The sequence below is a fragment of the Protobothrops mucrosquamatus genome, unplaced genomic scaffold (genome assembly GCF_001527695.2).
Source record: "Protobothrops mucrosquamatus isolate PMUCROS unplaced genomic scaffold, P.Mucros_1.0 scaffold395, whole genome shotgun sequence".
In the NCBI taxonomy this organism is placed as follows: Eukaryota; Metazoa; Chordata; class Lepidosauria; order Squamata; family Viperidae; genus Protobothrops; species Protobothrops mucrosquamatus.
The window spans coordinates 242574-258282 of NW_015386726.1; the positions used below are offsets into that span (position 1 = coordinate 242574).

At 44.3% G+C, this 15709-nt stretch overlaps 3 protein-coding genes across 3 annotated transcripts in view; all 3 read left to right on the forward strand.

Moving 5' to 3' along the window:
• The window catches only part of LOC107287504 (zinc finger protein 208-like), a 29801-nt gene extending 25133 nt beyond the window's left edge, over positions 1–4668 (forward strand). Inside the window, exons 5-6 of the mRNA XM_029284154.1 lie at positions 1108–1115; positions 2738–4668. Of these exons, the coding sequence (XP_029139987.1) occupies positions 1108–1115; positions 2738–4639 (1910 nt within the window). The 3' untranslated portion in view covers positions 4640–4668. The remainder of the gene's footprint in view (positions 1–1107; positions 1116–2737) is intronic.
• LOC114922566 (zinc finger protein 253-like) lies at positions 4664–5308 on the forward strand. Its single transcript, XM_029284157.1, has one exon. The coding sequence runs from the start codon at positions 4664–4666 to the stop codon at positions 5306–5308; it is 645 nt and encodes a 214-aa protein (XP_029139990.1).
• An 8634-nt stretch (positions 5309–13942) lies between these two features.
• The window catches only part of LOC107287511 (zinc finger protein 708-like), a 14833-nt gene continuing 13066 nt past the window's right edge, over positions 13943–15709 (forward strand). The window contains exon 1 of the mRNA XM_029284158.1: positions 13943–15700. Within this exon, the coding sequence (XP_029139991.1) occupies positions 13943–15700 (1758 nt within the window). The remainder of the gene's footprint in view (positions 15701–15709) is intronic.

Below are 15709 nucleotides of genomic sequence, written 5' to 3' on the forward strand. Positions count from 1 at the left end.
TATTGATTTTAGGCACCAATTATTTTGCTTCTATTGATTTTAGGCACCAATTACCACCACCACTCTGGTATAACAAATCTTTGTATGTAAGTCCCTCCATCACCACTCCTCTGATTATAGTTTGAAAAATATGTGATGGTATCACCCAGAGTGGTAGCTTAATATCAAACTTGAAAAAGTATTTTTGCCAAACTCTTAACAATGCAGTCCTTATTATATGATTTTTGAAGGTTTTATCAATTTTTTCTGCATAAAAAGATAAGCATGCCACCCAAAGTACAAGTCCCATCCTTCGACAATCAAAATCCCTTTGTTGGACAAATTAAGAATGTACTTCCATATGTTGTTCTAAAAGGATAGGAGAACAATCCAATTGAGGTTTGTTCTTCAATGTGTGGAGGGGTTTGGTCGTCTCCTTTTCTTCTTGGCTCCCATGATGGAGCCTATGAAAGGCCACTGAAGGCAGAGTGTAGAAGAGACTAATGGAGATTTCCTGAGCAGGACAGGAAGAAATCTTCAGTTGTGTGTTCAAGCTAGAAAAGATGAAGTTGCAGCCTTTCCTGTTTCCATCCTGTCTCTCTCCTTCCCAGTGGACAAAATGGAGTCACCGTTGGTCACTGAGTCGTGTCCTTCTATTGGTGGAGCTGCAAGAGTCACTGGATTCCCAACTCAGGTAGGAAGGAAGAGATCAGCAGCTAATATGGGGGAGCATATTTCCTTTGGGGATACAACATACGATACTGCTATTCCTGAGCAAAGCACAACAAGGAAATTGGAAATGTAAATTCATGATCAGTCAAACTAGGCCCACCTGTCAACATTTAAGTTTTGGAAATGTATGGAATTCCTTAGTGGTTATATCATTGTGGTTTCAAAAAATGCCACCTGACTGTTCATGTTGTCTATCCCAAGTAAAGCAGACAGGACACACAAATAGTTAGGCTAAACCTACTTAAGCATTAACTTGTTTTCGTATCATTGGGGAAAGGGATAAAAACAGGAGGAGCAGAAACCGCTTTGTGTATCATCTGCATCTTGACATCTGGAAGTGCCTTCCTTGTATTTTCATGAGTGGGAGCAAGGCTGATCCTTCAAAGAACCACAAAGACCTTTTGGTTACTGTGTCAGACAGAAATCCCACAGAATCTCTTGCAAATATCATGGAATGGTAGATGGTGTGTCTAAGGCACACTCTCCCACTTGATCAAGGCAGGTTGATGACACTGAGGGTCAGCAAAGTCAGTCATGCCCTAATTGGCTGCCTGCCATAGGGTGTGAATTCTGCCCATTTTAGCATGTAATATGTTGAGTTCAGCTAGGAAAATATCCAATCAAAAATTTTCACTTTATACTGTTTGGATTTGCGGATGAAAGGAGATCTCGGAAATTCTATCGAGTCTGCTCACGGGGATTCTTCCTTGTTCAGGGTCCTGTGTCCTTTGAAGAGGTGGCCGTCCATTTCAGTAGTGAAGAATGGTTGCTGCTGGATCCCAGCCAGAAAGCCCTGCATCGAGAAGTCATGTTGCAAATGTTTGTGATGGTGGCCTCTTTAGGTAAGGGTTCCTCTGGAGGAAAATTAAGTCAGAGCAAGGTGTCACTAGACACTTTAGTGACAACCTTATTGCACTCATAGTCCTCTAAGTAGCACAATTTCATTGAGAAGAAAAAGATCAGTGGGGTGTCCAGTCATTCTGGCAAGGGTTGACATTTGGTCTTGTGGTCATCCTGGGCTCTGTCATCACTGCAGAGCAGAAGATGTTGAGGGAGAGGATGTTTTTGCCTATTGCAGTTGTCCTAATCAGGAACAAATTTTGTCTTGCTTCGTGTTGCAATGACATACGTTGTCTTATTGAATGTAACTTAGACGCATCATATGTGAGACAATTTGTGTGCCACGTCCTGACGTCAAGACCTGTTCTTGCTTTTAAATTTTTTGCCAAGAAAGGATTAGATCAGCAGCCACGATAGTCTTTTAAGTTAATAATTAATATTCATGCTATCATTTCCTCTGTTTCTTTCTCCGCAGATGCCCAGTAATAGATAAATCTATGCATTGAGACAGCAAATTGTATGTTGTGGATTATTCTAATTCATTTTTCTTCCCCCTCAAGCATTGGATGCAGAGGAGAAGAAGGAAAATCGCCAAGAGCCAAATTTAGTACCATTGCAAATAATCAAAATGGAAATACCTGAAGAGGCACCTACAAATAAACGGGAGAGGAGGAAACATGAAGAGAAGCACACTTGGAGAGAAAAATCTATTCTTGAATGTGTGGAAATGGATTGTTTCCTGACTAAAGGTGATTCCAAAGAAAATATGGGGAAATATCAAAGTAGAAAAAGATTCAAAGCAAACCCCAATTTTAGTAACCAGTGCAAAACAGGAAAGAGATTCAGCAGTAATAAACTTACTCCCCATATAATGACCCAGGCAAGGGAGAAGCCCTACAGAGATGTGGACTGGGGAAAAAGCGTTGGGTGGAGAGGTAATCTAACTTCCCATAAAAGAATACAGTCAGGGGGAAAGCCCTATAAGTGCATGGTCTGTGGGGAAAGATTCAGTTCAAATAGTTCCTTTACTTTCCATAAAAGCATCCACACCAGAGAAAAATCCTATGAGTGCCTACAGTGTGCAAAGACCTTCAGGAACAGTGAGCGTCTGAAATCCCACAACATGATGCATACAGGCAGAAAACCTTATAAATGTGTGGACCGTGGTAAAAGGTTCAGTGAGAAGAGTTCCTTTAGTTCCCATAGAAGGATTCATACTGGAAAAAAACCCTTTAAATGCATAGAGTGTGACAAGAGCTTCAGCACTAGTAGTTACCTGATATGCCATAGAAGGATCCATTCAGGGGAAAACCCGTATAAATGCATGGAATGTGGAAAAAGCTTCAGGACGAACGCTTCTTTTACTAAGCATAAATTGATCCATGCGGGAGAGAAACCCTTTAAATGCATAGAGTGCGGGAAGAGCTTTAGGCAAAGTGGTGTCCTTGCTTCCCATAAAAGGATCCATACGGGAGAGAAACCCCATAAATGCATAGAGTGTGGGAAGAGCTTTAGGCAAAGTGGTGGCCTTGCTTCCCATAAAAGGATCCATACGGGAGAGAAACCCTATAAGTGTATTGAATGTGGAGAGTGCTACAGAAATAGTGATCAACTGACCTCCCACAATAGGATCCATTCAGGTGAAAAACCTTATAAATGCACGGAATGTGGAAAACCCTTCAGGACATGCAGTTCCCTTGCTTACCATAAACGGACACATACTGGAGAAAAACCGTATAAATGCCTGCAGTGTGGAAAGAGCTTCAGTGTAAAGAGTTCTCTTACTTCTCATAAACGGTTACACACAGGAGAAAACCCTTATAAATGCATGGAGTGTGAAAAGAGCTTCAAAACCAGCAGTCACCTGACCTACCATAAAAGAATCCATACGGGAGAGAAACCGTATACATGCCTGGAATGTGGAAAGAGCTTCCCTATAAAAACATCTCTGATTTCTCATGAAAGGATCCACACAGGAGAGAAACCCTATAAATGTCTAGAGTGTGGGAAGAGCTTTAGCACGAACAGTAAACTTAGTTTTCATAACAGGATCCATTCAGGCGAAAAACCTTATAAATGCACAGACTGTGGAATGACCTTCGCTGGCAGTAGCTATCTGACTTACCATAAAAGGACACACATAGGAGAGAAACCCTATAAATGCCTGGAGTGTGGGAAAATCTTTAGGCAACGTGGTGTCCTTATTTCCCATAAAAGGATCCATACAGGAGAGAAACACTATAAATGCATGGAATGTGGGAAGAGCTTCAGCACTAGTAGTTACCTGATATCACATAGAAGGATCCATTCAGGGGAAAAACCCTATAAATGTGTACAGTGTGGAAAAACCTTCAGGACAAACAATTCTTTTAGCAAGCATAAATTGATCCATGCCGGAGAGAAACCCTTTAAATGCATAGAGTGTGGGAAGAGCTTTAGGCAAAGTGGTGGCCTTGCTTCCCATAAAAGGATTCATACAGGAGAGAAACCCTATAAGTGTATTGCGTGTGGAGTGTGCTACAGAAATAGTGATCAACTGACATCCCACACAAGGATCCATTCAGGTGAAAAACCTTATAAATGCACAGAGTGTGGAAAACCCTTCAGGACATTCAGTTCCCTTGCTTCCCATAAACGGATCCATACAGGAGAAAAACCATATAAATGCCTACAGTGTGGGAAGAGCTTCAGCACTAGTAGTTACCTGATATGCCATAGAAGGATCCATTCAGGGGAAAAACCCTATAAATGTGTAGACTGTGGGAAAACCTTCAGGATGAACAGTTCGTTTACTAACCATAAATTGATCCATGCAGGAGATAAACCCTTTAAATGCATAGAGTGTGGAAAGAGCTTTAGGCAAAGTGGTGTCCTTGCTTCCCATAAAAGGATCCATACAGGAGAGAAACCGTATGAATGCATGGAGTGTGGAAAAAGCTTCCGTGTAAAGTGTTCTCTTACTTCTCATAAACGGATCCACACAGGAGAAAAACCCTTTAAATGCATACAGTGTGGGAAGAGCTTCAGCACTAGTAGTTACCTGATATGCCATAGAAAAATCCATTCAGGTGGAAAACCATATAAATGAGTAGACTGTGGGAAAACCTTCAGGATGAACACTTCTTTTACTAAGCATAAATTGATCCATATAGGAGAGAAACCACTTAAATGCATAGAATGTGGGAAGAGCTTTAGGCAAAGTGGTGACCTTGCTTCCCATAAAAGGATTCATACGGGAGAGAAACCCTATAAATGTATTGAGTGTGGCAAGAGCTACAGAAATAGTGATCAACTGACCTCCCACAAAAGGATCCATTCAGGTGAAAAACCTTATAAATGCACAGAGTGTGGAAAACCGTTCAGGACATTCAGTTCCCTTGCTTACCATAAACGGACACATACTGGAGAAAAACCGTATAAATGCCTGCAGTGTGGAAAGAGCTTCAGTGTAAAGAGTTCTCTTACTTCCTATAACCGGTTACACACAGGAGAAATCCCTTATAAATGCATGGAGTGTGAAAAGAGCTTCAAAACCAGCATTCACCTGACCTACCATAAAAGAATCCATATGGGAGAGAAACCTTATACATGCCTGGAGTGTGGAAAGAGCTTCAGCCATAGAAGTCAACTTAGTTACCATAACAGGATCCATACTGGGGAAAAACCTTATAAATGCACAGACTGTGGAAACACTTTTGCTGGCAGTGGCTATCTGACTTACCATAAAAGGACCCACACAGGAGAGAAAACTGTATAAATGCCTGGAATGTGGAAAGAGCTTCAGTGAGAACCGTGCACATACTTCCCATAACAGGATCCACATGGGAAATTGTATGTATGCAATGAATGTGGGAAGAGTTTGAGTTCAAGCAGCTCCCTTACTTACCACATTAGTTCTCACACACAGAAGAAATTGCATCAGTGCACAGAGTGTGGGAAGAGCTTCAGATTAAAAAAAACCTTAGTTCCCATAAGAGGATCCACAGAGGGGAGAAATAGAAATGTTTGCAATGCGGAAAGAGTTTTGGTGAAAACAGGAAGCTTCTCAAGAAAGAATCCAGAGGGCAGAAAAATATCCTGTGGAAAGCAATCAACTTATTTCCTGTATTAATATGATCCACATCATGGATACGTACAGGACGGAAATCCGTTTAGGAACTGAAGTGTCCTTAATTTGTGTAAAAGTATCCGTGGATATCAAACCATCTAAAGATTTGGAGTGTAAAAAGAATAACATGTGGAAAATTGTGGAGAACAGTCTTCCTTCTTTCAGGCCATTGCTGTAGAAGCAGCTGAATAAATGTATTTGGATTTTGGAAAGGTCCCAGAATAGAGTTCTTAATTCCAGAGGTATTATCTAGTCAAAGGTAAGGTCCCGCTCAAGAAAATCTGTTAAACAATTGCCCCACTCCTTACTCCAAAACTTCTGCTTGGTCAAGCTGCTTTATTTAGGTAGGAGCAACATCTAAAGTGAGTCTGGGATCAGCCTCCAGGGTTTGTGAAGAGCTGGTGTATGCAAGCAAAGCAAGGAGAAATGTATGTTTGTATATTCATTTTAGCTCTAATTGTGTTGAAAATACTGGCCATTAATCATGTAGCACAGTATTTAAGTTAGGTTTACAAGTGAAAATGTCTCCCAAATGTTTATATGTACAGTTCAGTCTGGTGCAAAATTGCATTAACCCATCTGAAAGGGACTTTATAAAGGGTTTTATTGATCCAACAGTGTACCATATGAGAAATGTTTTTTTTTAAAAAAAGGACTTAAATTGCTTGATTTAAATTATTAATTGTTCAGTTTCTCAGATTAAAGTAATCGTACCATATTTTCTATTTCTCATGATATTCAAATGTCACTTTAGTGCCTCTTCATTTTGTGATGCCAAATTGATCAGAAATGTCAATCGTACTTGACACATTATGGGACTGTAGCATTTCTATGGTTTTGGAAAATACTGTTACTAGCAGGAATGTGACTTTGTGCTTTTTATCTTAATATAGCTTTTAAAAAGCTTATTTCCTGATTATTAACAACCTTTCTAATTTTGATAGGTTAATAAATTATTGGAAACAGTTGTGGCACAATGTAAATGATGCCCTACTTAATACACGTTGAACAAAGGCCACACTTGGAATACTGCATCCAGTTTTGGTCACCACAATGTAAAAAAGATGTTGAGATTCTAGAAAGAGTACAGAGAAGAGCAACAAAGATGATTAGGGGACTGGAGGCTAACATGTACAAGGGTTGGTTGCGGGAATTGGGTATGTCTAGTTTAATGAACAGAAGGACGAGGGGGGACATGATAGCAGTGTTCCAATATCTCAGGGGCTGCCACAAAGAAGAGGGAGTCAAGCTATTTTCCAAAACGCCTGAAGGCAGGACAAGAAGCAAGGGATGGAATCTAATCAAGGAGAGAAGCAACCTAGAACTAAGGAGAAACATCCTGACAGTTAGAACAATTAACCAGTGGAACAACCTGCCTCCAGAAGTGGTGAATGCTCCAACACTGGAAGTTTTTAAGAGACCGGACAGCCATTTGTCCAAAATGGTATAGGGTTTCCTGCCTAAGCAGGGGGTTGGACTAGGTGACCTCCAAGGTCCCTTCCAACTTTATCATGATGATGATGATGATGATGATGTAGGGAATTTGGGGGATCGTGTGTGTAATAAAAAGTTAAAAAGTGGTAGGACGTGGAATGAATTTAGATCTGACTCAGTTTTACGTTGCACAATGATGCATAGAAAACCATGGAATGAGAAAAGCATTAACAAGGTAGATTTATCTATGAAAAGAAGCAAGCAACGAGAGAAATTGTAGCCTATAAAATGTGGGAACATTCCTCATTCTAAAATCTTTGCCTTTTTTTTAGAAGTTTCCTAATTATGTAATTTTACACCTGTGGAGATAATCCATGCAGCATTGATAGTGCTTCAGCCAAATATATCTTCTTCCCGCATGTCAGAGGACCTAAAGGGGAATCAGACAATTGAAACCCTTTTGAAGCTTTCTACAGTCTGAATGTACATTTGGCCTTTGAGTGGCAGACAAGGATTTCTGGTTCAAGGAGTGGGGTGTGTATGTCTGGGTATTAAGTGGGAAGACATTTATCTTCCCATTCTATACAATTAAATAATATATTAATTGTATACATTAATTCAAAGTATTCTCCAGCCAGAAATTCCACCTTCCCTTTGAAAAGAAAGTCCTGTAAGAGATACCATTATTTTGAAGGGTTTTTCGGGGCGAATGGAAGCCAAGACCTTGAAGGGGATCATGTCCTGGGATCTGGGGATCCTCCCAGTCATCTCGCCTCAGTCTTGGGGTCACCCTGAGGGATTCACCTGGGGCAGGGCGTTTCCCATCAGAGAAACTGCTGAATTGAGGGGGGGGCAATTGTGGTACTTCTCCTTTCGGGTTGGTTTTTTTTTTTATCCCGCTTGCCTAAATCAGGGACACTTTAAAGTGTTTGGATGTGATGGCACCTCCTCCCCGAGATTTGAGGGGGCTAGAGGGGGCCCATGAGAGAGAAGAGAGGGAGGCCTAATTAGGAGTCAGACTGAAAGGAGTCAGGTCCACCCTTCGGAGCCCCAGACCCTCAATGGTGGTGCTTCCCTAAGGCAGTGGTTCTCAACCTTTTTAATGCTGTGACCCCAACCGGTCGTAAGTGTTTGGACGTGATGCCCCCCCGATATTTGAGGGGGCTAGAAAAGGGCTCTTGAGGGGGGTGGAGGGGGCCCATGAGAGAGAAGAGAGGGAGGCCTAATTAGGAGTCAGACTGAAAGGAGTAAGGTCCATCCTTGGGAGCCCCAGACCCCCAATGGTGGTGCTTCCCTTGGGGGGCACTTTCCCCTCCCCCCCAGCCAGCAAAGAGGTTCCTCCCACCCCTCCAAGGACTGCCTTTTCCTGCTTCCCTGGGAGGGGTGTGGTCAGAAGTGGAGGGGTCTTGCAACATCCTGCCCCACCCTCAGCCTTTTCCCTAACGTCTCTCCGGGAGAGGGGTCGCAATCCTTTTCTCCCCCCCCGAACCCCACCATCAATGGGGCTTCCCCCCAAGTGTGGCCCTGTTCATTTATGAGTTGGGGGGCTGCCTGAATCGGAGATACTTCAACGCCTTTGGACATAATGGGGCCGCCAAGAATCTCGAGGGGGCTGGAAAAGGATTCTGGAGGGACCCCTGAGGCAGAGGAGGGGCCCAGAAGGAGACCTAATCCAGAGTCCGACCAGGAAAGAGAACTCGAGGCCGTCTCTGAGGCGCCCCGAAGAAGCCCGATGGCGGTGCTTCCCCCATAGCAGCGTCTCTCTTTCTCTCAACGGTCTTTCCCGCCTAAGGGAATCGCATTGGGAGGGGCGTGCCCAGAAGGGGGAGGGGGGTCTTGCAACCTCTCGCCGTGCAGCCATTTCCCCAAAATCTCCCCGGGGGATCCCAGTCCTCTTGAGGGGGATGCTGTGTGGGGGATGGAGGAGGGCCCTGAAGGAGAGGAGGGGCCCAGAAGGAGGCCTCATCCAGAGTCCGACGGAGAAAAAGAAGTCGAGACCGTCTGTGAAGAGCCCCGAAGAAGCCCGAAGGCGGCTCTTCCCTCAGATCCGCGGCTCTTTCTCTCAACGGCTTTTCCCGCCTCGCCGCCTGAGGGAATCGCACCGGGAGGGGCGTGGCCAGAAGGGAAGCGGGGGGAAGGGAGGAGCCTTGCAAGGTCCCGTCTCCCTTGCTCTGCAGCCTTTCCCCCAACGCCTCTTCTCGAGGTCCCAGACCCCCTTCTTCCTCTTCTGGGGGAGTGTCTCCTTCCTCCCTTCCAGGGATCCTTGCTAGCTGACCCACCAGCAGCAACAGGGGAACCCCAGCAAAGCCCATGGAAGCTTCCCAGAAGCCTCCTCCAAAGAGAGAAGGGGAGAAGTGGAATAGGGAGGGGTGGGGTCTTGACAGGGATTCTTAGGAGTTGGCCTGCCAGGAATAAGTTGCGCCAATGGGAATTCTCCCTTCTGTTGAGTCATCTGTCTCCTGGCAGAATGTCTCGTGATTTCTCCCTATTGGAGAAAGCCTTTGGAGCCCCAGAGGTGCTTTTTTTCAGGAGGCAGCTGGACTTTCTTTGAAGAAAAGCTTCTTCAGCTCTGACTGGATGGTGGGGAGTAGTCAGAGCTGAAGAAGCTTCTTGGATGAGAAGCGAAACGTCTTTAAAGGAAAAAAGAAGAAGATAGGCCAGTTGCCTCCTGGAAAAGCACCTTTGGGTCAAACCATAGCTGGATGACTGGAAGTCTCCATAAGCCTTTGGAGCAGAAACTGAGGAACCGGGACTGGGGGGGGGAGTCATTACCCACAGCTGGAGGGGACCTTGGAACTGGGGTGATTCTGATTCTTATATTATTTCTGTCTTCTAGGCAGTGGCTGTCCTTTTCCCCTCCGCATTTTTCTCACGCCCCTTAATTACATAATTATTACAAATTATATAAATACTGAAGCTCGATTGATCCATGACTAAGTCTGCATTCCCATTTCTTGGGAAAATATCAGCAGGCGTCAAGCTCTCAAAATATACCAAAAGCAGCACCAGGTGTCAAGTTCTGCCAGAACGTTTGTGTGTGTGTGTGTTGTGAGAGAGAGAGAGAGAGACTGACAGACAGAAACACACACACATACACAGTCACAGAGGGGGGGGGAGATGGAGGGAGAGAAAGGGAAAGGGAGGGAGACGGAGGGAAGAACAGAAAGAGCAAAAGAGGGAGAGATAGACAGACAGACAGAAGGAGAGAGAGAGAGAAGGAGAGAGAGAAGGAGGAAGACGGAGTGGGAAAGAAAGGGAGAAAAGTAGAGGAAGACAGTGCGGCAGGGACGTGTGGAATAGAGAATAGATCGGCTCCCAAAAGGACAGAACCGGCATCCCCTCCGGGTGACTTTCTGCAAATCGCCATTAGCGCAAGGACAAGGAAAGGCTTGTTATCTTCCCATGGCATTTACCGGAAGCTAAATGGCAGAGCTCGTCCTCCAGGGCGGATCCGGCGCCGAAAAGAGGTTGGGCTTGATAGCCTCCAAGTCTGCTCCCACGGCCGTGATTTCACCGCAACTCCCAGCAGGCGGCGCTCTCTGGGCTGCAGACTGAATGTATGCCACAGCGCATGCTCGACTCCGTCTGCGTGGTCGGGAGACTGCCGCCTGTGAGTTCTTCCCCGGGAATCTGGGGGAGGGGGGTGGACAAGGGGGGGGGGTCCCGCGACTCAGATCCTCCACAGGGGAGGGGAAACATATTCCGAATCCCGAAGCTTGGAGGGAGCGGGAAATCCACCCCATAACTGCGACCGGCTGTGATGCACGAGATCCAACAACGGGGGAGGGGACAAAGTTGAGGGGGGGAGGGGGAGCCTAAAGGGACCACTTGCTCAAGTCTCTTTAAGGTTCTGCTTCCAAGACGGGAAGGATCTTCGGAGAGCCAGCGGAGACCAGTAGCCCGATGGTGCCTGTGGCTGAGAGGTTCCTGGTGAGCGTGGCAGAGGAGAAGAAGCAGGAATAGAATGAAGGGACCTTGGAGGTCTTCTAGTCCGACCCCCTGCCCAGGAAGGGCCCCAGGTCAGAGATGCTTCTTTTGGGAATTATAAAGGGATCTTTCTGTGCCTCAATTCTTAAATACCTTCTTGAGAGAGTTTTGGGTGGTTGATAATGCAAGTAGATAATTTAGAGAACCTCATTAAAGTAATTGTTCTGGTGTTCTTCCAAAGAATATCTCATTTGGAGCAATTCTCCCATTGGCCTCATCCATCCCCACAGATGAACAGGAAGGTTTGGCCACCTTGTGGAAAGAACATAAAATCCAGATCCTCTCATGTCCCGACCTCTTCAGCCCTCTCTTTTGCTTCTATTTCAGGTTCTGAGGTCCTTCCAGGAATGGGGACTAATTGGGTGGATCCCACAAATCTTTCTCGTGATCTGTCTTTCAGAGGGATCCCCAAGGATAAACGTCAACGTCAGGAGACCTCACTAGGTAAGGGAAGACTGTTCCGCTGGATTGGAGATTTTCTGGAAAGAGTCTCGTTATCGTTAATTCTCTGTGTCTTCTCATGTCTTGGTCATTGGGTTTAGTAAAAGGTGACCCAATAAAAAAGCTATAACTCCCTCTTCAAGCTAGAAGACCTAAGGCGCACAAAGGAATTCCCATCCTTAAGAGCCACCCTATGGTTTCCCTTTTGCAGAAGACCCACTTTTCTAGGGACCACCTTGAGTTGTAGTCTGGCTCCTCCATCATGAAAGATTTCTCTTTGTTCTCAAAGATGCGGAAGACAGCAACCAGTTTTTTGGCCTTCCTCAAGAGATAATTTCAACTCAATTCCTACACAGATCCCTGCTGGACCATTTCCAGCTGTCCTTGCAGGCTGGGTTGCTAGAATTTCATGAATTGCTCTTCCATGATGGTTTTAAGCTGCAGGGAATTGGGGGGAGGGAGAGAATTTGTAGTGATTGAGCAAATGCTTTGGTTGCCAAGAATGTACTTCCATATGTTGTTCCAGAAGGTCAGGAGAACAATCAAATTGAGGTTTGTTCTTCAATGTGTGGTGGGGTTTGGTCTTCTCCTTTTGTTCTTGGCTCCCACGATGGAGCCTATGAAACGCCACCGAAGGCAGAGTGTAGAAGAAACCAATGGAGATTTCCTGGGCAGGACAGGAAGAAATCTTCAGTTGTGCCTTCAAGCTAGAAAAGATGAAGTTGCAGCCTTTCCTGTTTCCATCCTGTCTCTCTCTCCTTCCTAGTGGATGAAATGGAGTCGCCGTTAACTGAATCATCTACGTCTATTAGTGGTGCTGAAAGAGCTGCAGGATTCCCAACTCAGGTAGGAAGGAAGAGATCAGCAACTAATATGGGGGAGCAGTAGGGAACCTCTAGTTTCCTTTGGGGACTCAACATACAATATTGCTATTCCTAAGCAAAACACAACAAGAAAATTAGAAATCTAAATTCATGATCAGTCAAACTAAGCCTACCTCTCAACATTTAAGATTTAAAAATGTATGGAATTCCTTAGTGGTTATATCATTCTGGTTTCACAAAATGTCATGTTGTCTATCCCAAGAAAAGCAGACAGGAGATGCGAATAATTAGGCTAAGTCTACTTTACTTAAGTATTATGTTGTTTTCGTATCTTTGGGGAAAGGGATAAAAACAGGAGGAGCAGAAACTGCTTTGTGTATCATCTGCATCTTGATGGCCAGAAGTGCCTTCCTTGTATTTTCATGAATGTTCACGAGTGAAAGCAAGGGTGATCCTTCAAAGAACCACAAAGACGATTTAGTTACCATGTCAGGCAGAAATCCCACAGAATCTCTTGCAAACATCATGAAATGGTGGAGCCATCGGTAGATGGTGTGTCTCACGCACACTCTGCCATTTGATCAAGGCAGGTTGATGACACTGAAGGTCAGCAGAGTCAGTCATGCCCTAATTGGCTGTCAGCCGAAGGCTTTGAATTCTGCCCATTTTAGCAGGTAATGTTTTGAGTCCAGCTAGGGAACTGTCCAATGAGGAATTTTCACTTTGTGCTTTTAGTATTTGCGGATGAAAGGAGATCTCGCAAATTCTATCGAGTCTGCTCACAGGGATTCTTCCTTGTTCAGGGTCGTGTGTCCTTTGAGGAGGTGGCCGTCCATTTCAGTGGCGAAGAGTGGTCGCTGCTGGATCCCAGTGAGAAAGCCCTGCATCGAGAAGTCATGTTGGAAATGTCAGGGATGGTGGACTCTTTAGGTAAGGGTTCCTCTGGAGGAAAATTATGTCAGACCAAGGGGTCACTAGACATTTTAGTCACAACTTAAATCTATACGTATCTTGTTAAAAATGATTTCATCTCTTCTTTTGTCCTCTTACGTTAATTCCAGTCCGCTTTCATGGTCTTCTAAGTAGCACAATTACATTGAGAAGAAAGAGATCAGTGGGGTGATCAGTCATTCTGGCAAGGGTTGACATTCGGTCTTGTGGTCATCCTGGGCCCTGTGTCATCACTGCAAAGCTATTGGGAGAGGATGTTTTTGCCTATTGCAGTTGTCCTAATCGGGAACAAATTTTGTCTTGCTTCATGTTGCAATGACATATGTTGTCTTATTGATTGTAACTTAGATGCATCATATGTGAGACAATATGTGTGCCATGTCCTGATGTCAAGACCTGTTCTTGCTTTAAATTTTTAACTGCCAAGAATGAGGGTTAGATCAGCAGCCATGCTAGTCTTTTAAGTTAATAACTAATATTCATGCTGTCATTTCCCCCGTTTCTTTCTCCGCAGATGCCCAGTAATAGATAAATCTATGCATTGGGACAGCAAACTGTACGTTGTGTATTATTCTAATTTATTTTTCTTCCCCCTCAAGCATTGGATGCAGAGGAGAAGAAGGAAAATTACCAAGAGCCAAATTTAATGCAATTGCAAATCGTCCAAACTGAAATACCTGAAGAGACACCTACAAATCAACGGGAGAGGAGGAAACATGAAAAGAAGAATACTTGGAGAGAAAAATCTATTCTTGAACGTGTGGAAATCGATTGCTTGCTGACGAAAGGTGACTCCAAAGAAAATACGGGGAAATGTCAAAGTAGAAAAAGATTCAAAGCAAACCCCAATTTTAGTAATCACTACAAAACTGGAAAGAGCTTCAGCAGTAATAAACTTACTCCCCATAAAATGACCCAGGCAAGGGAGAAGCCCAACAAAAGTTTGGACTGTGGAAAAGGCTTTCGGTGGAGAGGTAATCTAACTTCCCATAAAAGAATACAGTCAGGGGGAAAGCCCTATAAGTGCACGGTCTGTGGGAAAAGATTCAGTTCAAGCAGTTCCTTTACTTCTCATAAAGGAATCCACACCAGAGAAAAACCCTATGAATGCCTAGAGTCTGCAAAGAGCTTCAGGAACAAGGAGTGTCTCAAATCCCACAAAAGGATGCATACAGGCAGAAAACCTTATAACTGTGTGGACTGTGGTAAAAGGTTCAGTGTGAAGAGTTCCTTTACTTCCCATAGAAGGATCCATACAGGAGAGAAACCCTATAAATGCCTACAGTGTGGGAAGAGCTTCAGCACTAGTAGTTACCTAATATGCCATAGAAGGATCCATTCAGGGGAAAAACCCTATAAATGCATAGATTGTGGAAAAACCTTCAGGAGAAACGGGTCTTTTACTAGGCATAAATTGATCCATACGGGAGAGAAACCCTTTAAATGCATGGAGTGTGGGAAGAGCTTTAGGCAAAGTGGTGTCCTTGCTTCCCATACAAGGATCCATACAGGAGAGAAACCCTATAAATGCCTTGTGTGTGGAAAGACCTTCCGTGAAAAGAGTTCTCTTACTTGTCATAGACGGGTCCACACAGGAGAAAAACCCTTTAAATGCATAGAATGTGGGAAGGGCTTCAGGCAAAGTTCTTCCCTTGCTTCCCATAAACGGGTCCACACAGGAGAAAAACCCTTTAAATGCCTGGAGTGTGGAAAGAGTTACAAAAACAGCAGTTACCTGAACCTCCATAAACGGATCCACACGGGAGAGAAATCCTATAAATGCATGGAGTGTGGAAAGAGCTTCGCTATAAAGACTTCTCTTACTTCTCATGAAATGATCCACACTGGAGAGAAACCTTACAAATGCATGAAGTGTAGAAAGAGGTTCAGGACCAGAAATTGTCTGAAATCCCACAAAAGGATTCATACAGGGGAAAAACCTTATAAATGTGTGGACTGTGATAAAAGGTTCAGTGTGAAGAGTTCCTTTACTTCCCACAGCAGGATCCATACGGGAGAAAAACCCTATAAATGCATAGAGTGTGGGAAGAGCTTTAGTCAAAGTAGTGGCCTTGCTTCCCATAAAAGGATTCATACGGGAGAGAAACCCTATAAGTGTATTGAGTGTGGAGAGAGCTACAGAACTAGTAATCAACTGACCTCCCACAAAAGGATCCATTCAGGCCAAAAACCTTATAAATGCACGAAATGTGGAAAACCCTTCAGGACACACAGTTCACTTGCTTCCCATAAACGGATCCATACAGGAGAGAAACCCTATAAATGCCTGGAATGTGGGAAGAGCTTCAGTGTAAAGAGTTCTCTTACTTCTCATTTACGGGTCCACACAGGAGAAAAACCCTATAAATGCATAGACTGTGGGAAGGGCTTCACGCAAAGCTCTGCCCTTGCT